This window comes from Indicator indicator, unplaced genomic scaffold, assembly GCF_027791375.1.
Source record: "Indicator indicator isolate 239-I01 unplaced genomic scaffold, UM_Iind_1.1 iindUn_scaffold_47, whole genome shotgun sequence".
Taxonomy (NCBI): Eukaryota; Metazoa; Chordata; class Aves; order Piciformes; family Indicatoridae; genus Indicator; species Indicator indicator.
Window position 1 is genome coordinate 304522 of NW_026539185.1, and position 15001 is coordinate 319522.

General features: G+C 53.2%; 1 protein-coding gene across 1 annotated transcript; it reads right to left on the reverse strand.

The window, feature by feature from the left end:
* Positions 1–993: 993 nt before the first annotated feature.
* On the reverse strand, positions 994–14776 carry LOC128979980 (protein shisa-6-like). The gene is made up of 4 exons (XM_054398379.1): positions 14088–14776; positions 1515–1675; positions 1296–1322; positions 994–1013 (listed from the first exon to the last, which is right to left on the reverse strand). The coding sequence occupies exons 1-4, from the start codon at positions 14774–14776 to the stop codon at positions 994–996; spliced, it is 897 nt and encodes a 298-aa protein (XP_054254354.1).
* Between the last annotated feature and the right edge of the window lie 225 nt (positions 14777–15001).

Genomic DNA, 15001 nt, shown 5'->3' on the forward strand with positions numbered 1-15001 from the left:
GGACATGAAAGCTCATCCACTTCCAACACCTCCCACCAGCACAGCTTGCTCAAGGCCTCATCCAGCCTGGCCTTCAACACCTCCAGGCAGGGGACAGCCACAGCCTCCCTGGGCAACCTGTGCCAGTCTCTCCCCACCCTCACTCTCAACAATTTCTTCTTCATCTGCACTCTCAATCTCCCTCTCCCAGCTCAAAGCCATTGTCCCTCACCCTATCACTCCCAGTCCTTGTCAAAAGTCCCTCCTCAGCTCTCCTTGAGCCCCTTCAGGCTGAACAGCTGCACTTGATGATCTCCAGAGGTCCCTTTCCACTCCTGCCATTCCCTGATTCTGTACTTGTTCACTGGCCATAAATTCTTATTTCTTATGTTTCCCTCCTGGGGCAGAAACATGGAGACTCTCAAGAGCCAACCTAAGCCCTAGATATGTAAAAGCAGCTTCTCCTTCCAGCCAGCTCCCCTCCTGCTCTCTGCAACCCAGCTCTTTATTTCCCAGTTCTGACTCTGGCACACAGAATTACAGGGTTCAGCAGCCTCTGAGCAAAAAACGGAGAGCAAAGAAATCCCTCTGGGTTTGCAGGAAATTGCTTTGTTCGAGCAGCAGGGGAGGCTTCCAGAGAACATGGTCACCTGCTCCTGCCTCCAGAGGGTGGTGATCTACATTGTGGCAGAGTCCTTCCAACAGTCACTGCCAGGGGGCTACAGAAACCACAGAGTCACTGCCCTCAGTCACTGCCCCTGTGCACAGAGCGCAGAGCACCCCAAGCCCTGCAGCTTCTGATGGCTTCTTTCAGCAGGGACCATCTGCAAAAACCTCCTCTGATCACCAGGTGACACAGATCAGGAAAGGCTACCCAGAAACTTCGAGGTGAGGCTGAACAGCTTGGGACTGAGTGAGGGTGCACCTCTGTGGCAGCTCCACCACATCCCACCCAAGAGAGGTGTTGAGCCACCATCCAGACATGGCTTTGAGAGGTATCAATATCAGAAGCATTCACTCAATCAGAACAAAGTCTTTACCAACAGAAACTCCCAAAAATTGGTGTGCCCCAGTTCCCAGCTCAGTGCTTCTGGAGAACCTCAAGCCAGTGTCTTTAAGCTCTTGGGACACCCTTTAGGTCATCTGCCACACGTTGCTCTCAACACACCTAAAGTTCACTTGAAAGAATGAGGTAGCCTCAGTGATGTGGATTTCTTTCTTCTCAGCTGCTGTGTGCAGGGACATCCTAAGGTGTGCTGGGAACACACCAGGTCCCACGCCTGACAGCACCACTTGGGTATAAGCTGACCTCCTACCGCACTCATTCTCAACTTCCAGATAGCCTGCAGAGAGCAGAACCATCACCACTGATCCCTGAGTTTCTCTGCTCCATCATATTTCCTCTTAAATCCATTTTTTTATCCCCACGTTAGCTCTCCAAACTCCACCACCAGAGCTGACCTTGCTGCTCTGCTGCCTCCCACCAAAGCCCTGAGACCACCCCTGAGGAGAAGGAGCAGGAGGGCAGCACTTACCTGGGTTGCTCTTGGAGGTGCGCACAGGGGTGTAGTGGTTTTTGGACGCTGTCCTGACTGGGGTGCTCTCTTTGGGGGAGGTATCTATGGCCGAGATAGTCTCTCTTTCACAGTGTGCTATTGGGATGGGTCCCTGCTGCCTTAAGATGTCAGCCAGAGCCCTGGGGAGAGAGAAGGAAGGACACAAAAGAAAAGGTTAAAAAGGGCTTTCAGAATTTCACTTCTGCAATCAGCAGGCGAATCCAGCAGCAGCTGAATTTCTGCCACAAAGAACAAAAGCCAACAACAACAAAATCTGCCTCAAGAGCTCCTTGTCTCTGTGTGGGGCTGCTGAACTATTCCCAGGGCAGCCTGGCTATTGTTGAGCTCTTCCTGTGCTTCACTAATTCACTTTGCCCCAGGGTGATGTCTTCTCTCCATCCTTTTCTTTGCTGTCCCTGGCAGCACAGATGAGTTGTTCCCCACAGCCCAAAGCACTGCCTTCAGCAAGAGTCACTACTGACCACCCCACAGCCCTAGCACTCAGCTTCTTCTAAAGGTTACTCCAAAAATGCCTTCCTAAAGCCAAACCTCTTCCAGACTGAATCAGATTAGGAGTGTGGTTCCCAGTCAGGAGCAGAATCAGAACCCCAGCATGGTGGGGACGGAAGGAACCTCTGGGGATCATCCAGTCCAAGCCCCTGCTCAGGCAGGGCACCCACAGCAGCTTGCCCAGGGTCACAATGGCCAGGAGGGATTGGAAGCTCTCCAGAGGAGAAGACTCCACAACCTCTCTGGGCAGCCTGCTCCCAAACTGAGGGGAGACCTCATCCCTCTCTATAACTCCCTGAAGAAGAGGTTGGAGCAAGGTGGGGGTTGGGCTCTTCATACATACAAGAGACAGGGCAAAAGGAAGAAGCTTCAAGTTGTGCCAGGAGAGGTTCAGGTTGGAGATTAGGAACAATTCCTTCCCAGCAAGGGTTCTCAGGCTCTGGCCCAGGCTGCCTAGGGAGGTGATGGAGTCCCCATCCCTGGAGGGGTTTCAAAGCTGTGTGGCTGTGGTGCAGAGGGCTGTGGTTTGGTGGCAGTGGCTCAGCAGCAGTGGTAGCTTTGTGAGCCCTGGGTGAGGGCTGGACTGGATGAGCTCAAAGGGCTCTTCCAGCCTCAACAGTGCTGTGATTCTATCAAAACCAGATCTAGCTCACAAGTGTGTGGGACTAAACCACTGTGAGTTCAACCATGCTGAAGGTGTTCCTCTGCCCTAACCACACCACACTGTGTCTCCTGAGTGCTTGCTCCTTGTCCTCTTTAATGTCCATGGAGAGAAAAAAGACTGATCAGCACCAGCAGAACAGAACATGATAGGCGGGGAGAAAGTCAAACTTGGATCCACCTGCTCAGTTCTCTGCCAATTCAATCACACTGCTGTGTGTGTGCTCCAGTTGATTTCCATAAGGCACTAAGGGGAAGGTCAGAAACACTTCAGGGAGGAAGGCTTTGGGCAGCAGAAGTCTCTTGTGTGCTGCTGTCTGTCCATGCAAAAGCTTCAGTCAGACAGAGCCAGCACGTCAGTGGCAATGTCTGGGTCCTGTGTGTGCAGCCATTTGGGCACAATTAGCCTGACTGATGTCACCTGCAGCAGGCCTGGAGACACTGCAGCAACCCTCCTGTGATGCCAGGGCTCTTATCTCAAGAGCACAAAGCACCCTGGCTGGATCCTGCTACCTGTGGCAGCGGTGCAGCAGCTGGAGCTGCACAAGAGCAGAGCCACATCCAGAGATGTGATCCACTTCTGACAGCTCCTCACTAACCTCAGCCAGGGCACAAGGCTGCAGCTGCTGCCCACAGCAGCACAGAACACACCTCCTGCTGTCTGGCATGGCAGAGGAACAGGGCCTGTGCAGGTGTGCCTGCAGGGAAGGTTCTCCTGGAGCTCTGGCCTAAGTGAGCGCTTTGGGAACACATAGGGTGGGGTGAGCACAGGCACTCTAAAGCAATGAGACAGTTGGGGTCACCCACAACCTCCCTGGGCAGCCTGGTACAGTGGGGAGAGACTGGCACAGGTTGCCCAGGGAGGCTGTGGCTGTCCCCTCCCTGGAGGTGTTCCAGGCCAGGCTGGATGAGGCCTTGAGCAAGCTGGGCTGGTGGGAGGTGTCCCTGCCCATGGCAGGGGTTGGAACTGGATGAGCTTTCAGGTCCCTTCCAACCCAACTCACTCCATGATTACAGGGTTCTATGATTTTTGAAAGGACAGAAAGAACAAAGTCTTACTGGAAATAGAAAAGGCTCAAAGGGATGGGGGCAAGCAGTAGGGTGGCAAGCTGGGGCATCAGCTTGGGCCCTGATGTTGACAGGTTAGATCAGAAGACTTTGCTGAAGAGAAAAGAGCCTGAAAGCAAACTGGGACAGGAGCAATGGCAGGAAGTGACATAAAATCCAACCAGAACAGGAAGAAAGAGAGCAGAGTAAAAAATGCAGGAGACAGGAACAAACCTCAATAAAGACCAGGCAGATTGTGAAGTCCAGGAGCTCAGAGAGACACAGAATTCCAGCAGGGTGGGACTGGAAGGGACCTCTGGAGCTCATCCAGTCCAAGCCCTGCTCCAGCAGGGCACCCACAGCAGCTTGCCCAGCAGCACAATGCCCAGGGGGGGTTGGAAGCTCTCCACACAAGGAGACTCCACAACCTCTCTGGGCAGCCTGCTCCAGGCCTCCAGCACCCTCACAACAAACAACTTTCTCCTCTTGTTCAGATGCAACCTCCTGGGTTCCAGTTTGTGCCCCTTGCCCCTTGTGCTGTCCCTGGGCACCACTGAGCAGAGTCTGGCCCCAGCCTCTTGCCCCCCACAGCTCCTTTAGCTCTTGCTCACCCCTAAACCATATCCCCAAGCATCACATCTAAATGACCTTTAAACACCTCCAGGGTTGGTGACTCCACCACCTCCCTGGGCAGCTCATTCCAATCCCTGACTACTCTTGCTGGGAATAAATTCTTCCTAATGTCCAGTCTGAACCTGCCCAGTGGCAGCTTGAGGCCATTCCCTCTTGTTCTGTCACTAATGACCTGAGAGCAGAGACCAGCAGCAGCCTCTGCACAACCTCCTCTCAGGTAGCTGTAGACAGCAATGAGCTCTCCCCTCAGCCTCCTCTGTTTCACACTAACCATCCCCAGCTCCTTCAGTTGCTCTTCATCGGATTTATTCTCCAGGCCCTTCACAGCTTCCTTGCCCTCCTCTGCACTGGCTCCAAGCACCTCCACAAAACTGAACACAGCACTCGAGGTGTGGCCTCACCAGAGCTGAGTCCCAGGGGACAATCCCCTCCCTGCTCCTGCTGGACACAGCATTTCTAACACTCTAGATACCAGGAGCTGTAACCAGCAGCACAGCTCAGACTGCACACCTGGCACAGGCACTTCACACCTCTAACGGCAATACACAAAGTGAATACATCTTACTACTGCTAGGATGCAGGGAAGGAATTTACTACAATTACTAATCCAACACCATAGCTGCTTTGAATGGTTCTACAACAGGTTCACAGAAAAATAAACTGCTAGGGAAGGCTTTTGTAAGTGAAAAGTTAAAATAAAACCCTTGCAGCTGAGGTTTCTTCACAGAGCTGTTACAGCAAGGAGAAAGCAAGGGTCAAGTCCTCCTCCAAGCCCTGATGAGGCTGCTAAGGGGCAGGAGTGGCAGGAGGAGGTCGGTGGCTGCAGGAACCTGTTCCCAGCAGCTTGGAGGGTGCAGGCTGGGCACAAGCAGAGAGCAGGCTGCCACCTGCTGACTGCTGCCACCGGGCCACAGAGCAGCTCAGAACCCGAGCACCACAGAGCTGCTGAGCTGGGCAGAGACCTCTGAGATCACCAACTGCTCACCCAGAGCTCACAACCCACCCCTGCTGCTGAGCCACTGCCACTGCACCATGTCCCTCAGCACCACAGCCACACAGCTTTGAAACCCTTCCAGGGATGGGGACTCTACCACCTCCCTGTGCCTGAGGCAGTGCCTGAGAACTCTTGCTGGGAAGGAATTGTTCCTAATCTCCAACCTGAACCTCCCCTGGCACAACTTGAGGCTGTTTCCTCTTCTCTGTCACACAGAATTCCTCCCTCCCTCCATCTCTTAGACTCCTTGACCCATTAGGTGTCCCTTGGCTTGGGTGAGTAAAAGGGGGGCTCAGTAAGAGCAGTACACCCAGCAAAGCAAGGAGGGGTGCTGGGAAGGACTGGAAGCAGTGAGCACTATTGCACAGCAAAGGGACTAAAGGGACTACGGAAGTGAGGCCAGCAGATGGAGAGAGCTGATCCTGCCCGCTCTGCTCTGCTCTCGGGAGACCTCACCTGCAGTGCTGTGTCCAGATGCGGGAACCCCAAAACAAGAGGGACCTGGAGCTGATGGAGAGGGTCCAGAGGAGGCCACAAAGGTGATTAGAGGGCTGGAGAACCTCCCCTGTAGGGACAGGCTGGGAGAATTGAGGCTGTTGAGCCTGGAGAAGAGAAGGCTCCAGAGAGACCTTAGAGCAGCCTTCCAGTACCTGAAGAGGACCTCCAGGCAGGCTGGGGAGGGACTGCTCAGAAGGGCTGTGGGGACAGGACCAAGGGCAATGATTTGAAACTGGAGCAGGACAGAGTTAGGTTGGACATCAGGAGGAAGTTCTGCACAGTGAGGCTGGGGAGACACTGGAAGAGGTTGCCCAGGGAGGTGGTGGAGGCTCTGTGCCTGGATACATTCAAGGTCAAACCTAATGTGTCTCTGGGCAGTCTGCTCTAGTTGGGTGTCCCTGCTGACTGCAGGGGTTGGACAAGATGACCTTGGAGGGTCCCTTCCAACCCGATGCAAGCTGTGAATCTGTGACTCTGTAAACACAGCTCTGGCTCAGGAAAAGAGCAAATAAAAATAGCTGGTCCTACTGGGCATTTCACAGGCATGGAGCTCTGCAGGGATGATGCCAAGAGCTGGGCTGGTGCAGGGGTTTTAGCCTGGCACTGGCTGTGGCTGTGTGTCTGCTTGCCCCCAGCAGCAGCCCTGGGGAGCAGGCAGCGCTGCGACAGACACAAGTGCAGACAGCCCTCTCATGCACAAGGGACCTATCTCACACCAAACCCTAGCCTGTGAGCACGTTCAAGGGACCTCGGAATCACAGAAGGGAAGGGTACTTGCTCTGAAAAGCAAATCATGGCAACAAAGGAGGCTGGGGCAGGAGCTCAGCTGCAGCAGAACATTCACTGCACGGATCCCAGCTCACCTCTGCGTATGGAGGCAGCATGCGAAGATCTAAGGAAACACAGACTGCTCCTGTGAGAGGAGGCAAAGGTAAGCAGAGAAGCACCATGATCTCATTTTCCTGATAAGGTTCAGATCCTCTGCTGTGAAAGAGAAGTCTGAAAAGGCTTCTGCTCTCCAAAGACACCCCAGATCAGCTGCTAGTTAAGGATGTGAGAGATTACAAAACTAAAAGACATAGAAGTTCAGAGCTAGGCTGGATTCCCTTGACACCTTATGGTGGAGGGTTACTAATAGAAAAAGTTAATTAGGAAGCAGGAAAATATAAAATAAGTGGGAATTGGAGATGTTGAAATGATTTGGTGAAGGCAGCACAGTTTGTGGGAGCAGCTCCTCATACTGGGAAGAAGTTCAAAATTTAAGGAGAGTGAGGAACAGGCAGTGGAAGGCTGTCTCCAGGCAGTCTCCACCAAAACCACTCTCCTTATAAAAGACACTCATAGACAAACCCATGGCAAAAAAACCAAACTGTGAGCAGAGCTGAAGCTGCCCTAGTACCTGTAACTGAAGCAGAACAAAAAGCATTTCACACAGGTGTGTGTATGCAGATCCACACCTGGCAGGACAGGGCTTGCTGGGCACAGCCCATGCATCCCAGCCAGTGGGCAACACCCAGGCCTCTTCCCTCCATGGGAGTTACCAACTACACAAAGGTGCAGCACTGGTTTGTAACAGAATTAGTCCAGGAGCAGGGAAGTGATTGTCCCCCTCTGCTCTGCCTAGGTGAGGCCACACCTCGAATCCTGGGTTCAGTTTTGGGCCCCTCAGTCCAGAAAGGAAATTAAGGGGCTGGAGAGTGTCCAGAAAGGGCAACTAAACTGGGGAAGGGTCCGGAGAACAGGGCTGGGGAGGAGCAGCTGAGGGACCTCAGTGTGGAGGAGGCTGAGGGGAGACCTCATGGCCCTCTACAGCTCCCTGAGAGGAGTCTGCAGTCATGTGGGGGTTGGGCTCTGCTCCCTAGTCTCAGGTGATAGAAGGAGAGGAAATGACCTGAAATTGTGCCAGGGGAGGGTTAGGTTAAAAATTCTTTGCTGTGAGAGTGGTCAGGGATTGGCAGAGGCTGCCCAGGGGGAGGTAGTGGAGTCCCCATCCCTGGAGGTGTTCTAGCAAGGTGTGGCCATGGCACTTGGGGACATGGTTTGGTGGCCATGGTGGTGCTGGGTTGATGGTTGGACTCAATGATCTCAGAGGCCTTTTCCAACTCAAACAATTCTATGATTCTATGATTCTAGTCATGAGTAGCTTCTCTGAGGCCACAAGATTGTGCCTTTTTCTGGTTTACCTTAATTAAGCCTAAAGCACTCTTGTGGACCCATGTTCTGTGCTGCTGAGAAGGACAGAGCACTTTGGAGAAGAGCCCCAGAAACCATGAGGAGAAAACAAGACAAAGCAGGACAAAGTGCAGATGAAAGGCATGTGAGTGATGATGAATGAGACAGGGGGAGCAATAAACCCACATCAGAGGGGAAAGCAAGCAAGCAGTGACAGCATCCAGGAAAGAACATCCTCTCCATCGTCCCTGCAGCCAGGTGTGTGTTGGTAGCACCCTCTGCCTGCCCTGGGAAGGTCAGACAGGCCAGACTTGGAGATCTGGAGAACAGGACTGGTGAGGAGCAGCTGAGGGAACTGGGATTGTTCAGCCTGGAGAAAAGGAGGCTGAGGGGAGACCTCATTGCTCTCTACAGCTCCCTGTGAGGAAGCTGCAGCCAGGTGGGGGTTGGTCTCTTCTCCCTAGTAACAGGGGACAGGACAAGAGGAAATGCCCTCAGGTTGCCCCAGGAGAGGACATTAGAAAAAACTTGTTCACTGAAAGTGTTCTCCAAGACTGGAACAGGGTGCCCAGGGGTATGGTTGAATCTCCATCCCTGGAAGTGTTAAGGAGGCAGAGATGTGATGTTGAGGCACATGGTTCACCACCAGATGTGGTAGAGTTAGAGAACAGTTGGACTTGATAATCTTAAAGGTCTTTTCCAACCAAAACAATTCCAGGATTCTATAAGCAATACACACCAGCAGAGAGCAGAGCTGAAGGAGCCAGCTGTGATCACAGCTTGAGAAACTAAGTTTAGAGATGGGCACTTTTCACAAGCTCCACGGTAGAGATGAGGACTGAAACCCTCCAGTGACCCCTCTAGCAGTCACACAGCCCTGCAGCCTGCAGGAGAAACCTTTTGTGTTTTAAGCAGTTTTCATGCAAACTAGAGCATGCAGCCTTCCCAGATTCATGGACAAACAGATCCCCTGCCTCTGGTCCCTGTCGAAAATCAGAGCTGCAGAGCGAAAATGGCAAGAAATGGATCAATTGAACCACGGTTTCCACCAGGCAGAAGGACACTGAGCTGTAGATGCAGTCACTGTTGCTCTCCACGGAGCAGAGGATGCAAAGAGAAGAGCAGCACAAATATCTGTCCCCTCTGCAGCATCAGTGATGCCCTCAGAGCAGGGTGAGCACCAGCAGGGGCTTGTTTCCCCTTCTTCCTTCCAAAAGCCCAACTGCTCCTCAGCCATGCTCCACAAAAGGACAGACAGAAGATGGCCTTGTAGCAGGACGCAGAGCTTGTTTGCTGGGCAAAATCCCAGCGCTGCTTCTCGAGAACAGCTGGGCTTAACCACTGCCCCAGGGCCATCACCACCACTGTCCTCCTCTGGCCTGCAAGTGCAGGCTTCAGCTGCCATGCAGCCTGTGACCAGTGACATCTCCAGCCCTGCCCAGTGCCCAGGTTGTGTGTCCCCAGCTCAGTGGAGTGCACTGGTTCCTGCTGCTGAGGGCTAAAGAGGGGTCATGGAGTGATACCACTAGCAATGAATTATTTATGTGCTGGAGTGTGGGGATTTAGGGTTATGGCCTTGAGAAGAGAATATTCTGGGTCACCCCTCCTTGCTAGAGAAAAACATCCCCAGCTTTGCAAACCAACAGCTGATACGTTTGCTTGCTACTAGAGTCTCCTTAACTCATTCCTGTACAGGAAGTACAGCAAATTTTCTGTGCACTGAAGACATGCTTGAGCACAAAAAACGTTCTGATGAACTGATGAGAACAAACCATCTCCCCCAAGGCAGTCAGAGAACAACAGCAGACAGAACACTGGTGGGGAGAACCCCCAGAAATCAGCCCCAGATCCTCCCTGCAGCCCAGCATGTGTTAGCTCTGGCTGCCAACTCCACAGTTAGATACAGAGAAGAGGTAGTCAGAGAATCAGAGAATCACAGAATGTATTTGATTGGAAGAGACCTTCAGGATCATCCTGACCAACCTTCAATCCAGCACTGAAGGGTCAGCACCAAACCATGTCCCTAAGCACCAGGTCCACAGCTGCTGGAACACCTCCAGCACTGCCCTGGGCAGCCTCTTCCAATGTCTGAGAGCCCTTCCAGTGCAGAAATATTTCCTAATATCCATTTCCAGTTCCTAATATAATTTTGGTTGGAAGATATCTTTCAGATCATCGAGTCCAACCCTTAACCCAGCACTGCCAGGGCACCACTAAACCACATTACTCAGCATCTCTGGTCAGGCTGAAAGATTCCATAATCACAACAAAAATCAGCTCAGTTGAGAGCATTCCAAATGTTTCTGTAAAATGTGAATATTTTAGGGGCTGTTTTTTGAAGCACTTCCACTTACTGCTCTTAGAAATGAACTTAAGTGTCAGCTGCTGTCACTGCTCAGCCCAGAGACTCAGCAGAGCCTCTGCTTTCAAAGTCCACGACAGAGCCTGCAAACAAGCCTGGATTTTCAGCTCTGAAGGCACTTGCATAGCTCGGTGCACAGCCAGCCTGTCATTTCACAGGAGAGTGACAGCTCTCCAGTGAATTTGTAAACCCTCCTCTCCATCAAAAGACACCAAATGAGCCCTGCCTCCATCAAAATGATCTTTCAACCCAGTTAATAAGGATTTGCTCTAGGATCTGGAGAACTTCACAGACAAATAACATCCACACATGGCCCTTGACGAGGGGATGAACTGCCAAGTGTCATCTTGCTCCTGGGCCGTGGGGGGCTGCTCACGACAGACCACCTCTAACCCACTGTCCTAATTTCTCTTTGTTCTGCTGTTCTCCTCCACACCCTAGAGGGTTTGGTGGGCTGCACGCCAAGATGTAGCCACTCATCACTATAGCAAACCATCCTGGATGTGTACTTCACATCAGATGACAGAAGCTCAGGCAGACACAGCCAACTTCAGGCTGACCTCTTCCTGCTCTAATACTGGGCAGCAGCTCTCAGGGACCAAGACAAAGCAGCCCACTCCTCAGATTCACATCCTGCTTAACATGCCGATGGCATCTCCCCTCAGCATAGTGCAGACCCCATCTAGCTGGAGGCTGTTCAACCTGGAGGAGAGAAGGCTCCAGGGAGACCTTAGAGCAGCCTTCCAGTACCTGAAGGGAACCTACAGAAAGGCTGAGGAGGAACTGTTCAGAAGGGCTGTGGGGAAAGAACCAGGGGCAATGGTTTGAAACTGGAGCAGGGCAGAGTTAAGTTGGACATCAGGAGGAAGTTCTGCACAGTGAGGCTGGGAAGACACTAGAACAGGTTGCCCAGGGATGTGGTTGAGGCTCCATACCTGGAGACATTCAAGGTCAGCCTTGATGTGTCCCTGGGCAGCCTGCTCCAGCTGGAGATGTCCCTGCTGACTGCAGGGGTTGGACAAGATGACCTTTGAGGGTCCCTTCCAACCCAATTCAGACTGTGGCTCTGTGAGATGTGCCTCATAATACTGAAACCCTGGTGCTATGTTGATCAAGTTCAGGTAACAGAGCCCTGAAGAGTATAATCTTTTACCAGCTACCATATTATAGAAGTCAATCAACTCCTGCAAACGCTCTGCAAGTCAACCGTCCCAGCACTCAATCTGCCATTCATACTTCTGCACGCAGGTGAATCATTTCACCAGAACTCATCTAAATAAAGAAAAGTGAGCATCAAAGAAATGAAAACACCAGGAATAATCCAGACACGTCTGGCAACACTCTGTCTGATTTCAAAGGAGGCAACCTTGTAGCACACTAGAGCTAGAAATGAAACCCACCCAGGAGACAGGGGCTGTCAAGTTTGTTCTCCCAAGTAGCAAGTGATAGGACAAGAGGAAACAGCCTCAAGGTGCCCCAGGGGAGGTTCAGGTTGGACATGAGGAACAATTTCATCCCCAAAAGTGTTGTGAAAACATGGCACAGGTTGCTGAAGACAGTGGTGAAGTCCCCATCCCTGGAGGGATTTCTAAGCTGTGTAGATGTGGTGCTGAGCGCCACGGTTTAGTGGTGTACTTGGCAGTGCTGGGTTACTGGTTGGACTGGAGGATCTTGAAGGTCCTTTTCAGCCTAAACAATTTTATATTCTACCATATGGGCACCCCAGTCATGTTATGTGAATTTAATGTGAAGATAAGGTCCAAAGCTGCCATGAAGTCAAAGGAGCAGTTGGGGAACCCCTTACTCAAGACAATGCTTGCAAGAGATCAGCCCTTACTGAAGCCTTCCAAAAGCCTCTTACCTGACTAAGCTGCTCTCAGGACCATTTACTACACTGACACAAGCGACCTGAAAGACATTCTGAACACCCTGAAGCTATTTCCTTGACAAGGTAGAGAGCAGGGGCAGGTGGGGTTGTGGTGGAGCACATGCACCAGACCCTCAGCAAGTGGAAACCAGCATCCAGCATCCCTTCCAGTCCTGATGGCAACCATGGTGATTCCTCACAGCCACATCCTCCCCAACAAATAGAAACTGCGTCACTCAGCTCTCGTTCTCTGTAAAGAGCTCTAGTTTCTGCCCTCAGACTCTGCCCTCTGCCACTGAAATTGAGCCCTAAAAATGTGGTCAACAGTTTTAATTGTTTTGATTAAAATTCCTTCATTAAAGTCATTTTTCTGAGGCTTTATCTGCGGGAGATAAAGGTTTTTCCCACTCATGCTCCCAACTGTTCTTCTAAAGAAGCTCCTCAAACATTTTTTAATGCTCAAACATCAGAACCTCTTGGATCAGTAGCACGAAAGTAAGCAAATATCATTTGGAGGGAGCTTTTCACCCCAAAATAAACATGAGCTGAGGGAGCAGAACCATTTGAACAGCAGGAGAACCGTGATGGAAGCCTCAGCTTGTGCTTTCAAACAGGATTTTCTCTAGCACTTCGAGAGTGTCCTCTCTGATTACAGCAATGTGGAAAACCACCACCAAAAGGAACCAAACTACTTCCCTAGCAGCCATCCGGGCAGGACAGGCTGAGCTCAAGTTAGCTGGGTTTAGAAGGCAAAAGAAAGAAAAAGGAGAGAAAGAGAACACTCCCTGTCACCACTGCCCCCCACAATGCCCCCCATAAGCAACTGGCACAGGGAGGGAGGGCACAGAGCAATTTCCTTCTCACTTTTTAAACTCCTGCCTCCTCGGGCTGTCAGAGCAGAACCTGGGGATCCAGAGAAATTCTGCTGCCCTTGGGGTCAATGTGGGTGTGGAGCGCAGCAGGGAGCAGGAGGAGCAAGATCAAGGAAGCAGCTCAGGGCTGTCTGCAGAGCTGGTGCTGAACCAGGGGAAGGGGAGAGGTCCAACAGTGCTGCCTCAAGGGTGGGAGGGTTGAGTGGGACACCAGGATGGGATGTGGGAGAGAGTCAGGAAGGACGGTCCAAAGAGTGGGGCTGTCCCTGAACAGACCATGCAAAGGAGGAACTCTTGAGTAGGTGGAAAGGGAAAATCCTTTGGAGATGATGCAAAGAGGGAATTCTTGAACAGTCCTTCACAAAGGAGAAAACCTTTGGATGAGTGGTTCGAGGGAGGACCTCTCAAAGTGATAAGGCAAGAGAAGAACATAAGGGCAGCCCTTAGCCAGCCATTGCAAAGGGGAAAGCCTTGGAAGGGTGGTGCAAAAGGGAAACTCATGGTCAGCCAGTGGAAATGATCAAGACTTGGAGAGGTAGTTCAGCAGCAGCTCCTTGGGGAGGATAGTTCAGTGAGGGAACCCTTGAACAGTGTAAACTGCAAACCCTTGGACAGTAGTGGCAACAGGGGCCCTTGGACATTGTTAGAAATGGGGAACCCTGGGAGGGTGGTGCAAAAGGAGAACCCTTGGACAGCCATCTCAGAAGTGGAATTCTTAGAGAGGTCATGCAACAGGGAAACCCTTGGGCAGGCTGCACAAATGGGAAACCTGCCGATCGTTAAAAGGAAGATCCCTTAGATAAGTAGCACAACGGGAAAACCCTCGGGCAGTGTAAGAGGGAAAGAAACACCTGGAGAGACAGTGGAGAGAAGGAAGCTCTGGCGAGCAGAGTGTCACTGGGCACAAGGGGAGCTGGAAGCAGGGGGAGCAGCGCACCTGTGTATGTTCATCTCCCGGGGCGGCCGCCGTGCCTTGTCGTAAGCCACCTTGGCGAAGACGCCGGCAATGAGCACGAAGGCGATGGCCCCGCACGAGATGTAGACGGTGGCGTTGGTGCTGTCCTTGTCCGGGTCGTACTTGTTGGCGTCTCCGTCAGCTCCGTTGCTGCCGTCGGCGGGCAGGGAGCCGCTGGCCGTGGTGGGGTGAGCCCACTCGGGGCTCTTGTAGTTGCGGCAGAGGCTCTGGTTGAGCTTCTCGGCGCGCTTGTTGCAGCAGAAGCGGTAGAAGCAGGTGCCGCAGCAGTAGCGGAAGCCTGTCAGGCTGTTGTTGCACTCGAACTCCTTGTCCCACTGCCCGCTCACGTCGTAGTACCCCCAGCACGTCTCATGGGCCGGGGCCGCGCCGCCCCCGCCACCCCCACCGCCGCCGGGGGGGCTCCTGCCGCCTCCTGCTGCCTTCCCTCGCCCGGGCAGCGAGGTAGGGGCGGCCGCCCCCGGCCCCACTAACGTTTGGTTCAGCAGCTCCTTGCCCGGTTTCGGGGTCCGCCGTGGAGCCGCCGCCGCCGCCCCCTGGGTCCGGTTGCCCTTGGCGCGGGGGGGGCCGGCCGCCTGCGCGGCCAGCAGCAGGGCCAGCAGCTGCAGGGCCAGCAGCAGCAGCAGCGGCAGCAGCAGGTGCCGCGGCCCCATGGCGGAGCGAGGCGGGGGCCGGCGGGCGAGGTGCGGGGTCGGACGGCGGTGCGGGGCTCAGCGCCCGCGACTCTGACCCATGGAGGGGATGTGGGGATATGGGGGGGGTTGTCCCGCTGCTGCCGCTCGGCTCTTCAGCGGCGGCTGCCCGGCGCCGGCAGCTTCATGCCGGGGCGCAGCGGAGCCAGGCGGAGCGGAGCTGGGAGCGGGGCTGGGAGCGGCAGG

Excerpts from the sequence above, each read along its gene's own strand:
- LOC128979980 (XM_054398379.1), bottom strand. The coding sequence starts at position 14,776 with ATGGGGCCGCGGCACCTGCTGCTGCCGCTGCTGCTGCTGCTGGCCCTG. Across the intron at positions 1,676-14,087 it reads CGGGAGATGAACATACACAG|GGCTCTGGCTGACATCTTAA; the intron begins GTGCGCTGCTCC and ends CTCTCTCCCCAG. Across the intron at positions 1,014-1,295 it reads GGAAGTTGAGAATGAGTGCG|ACTTTGTTCTGATTGAGTGA; the intron begins GTAGGAGGTCAG and ends CTGTTGGTAAAG.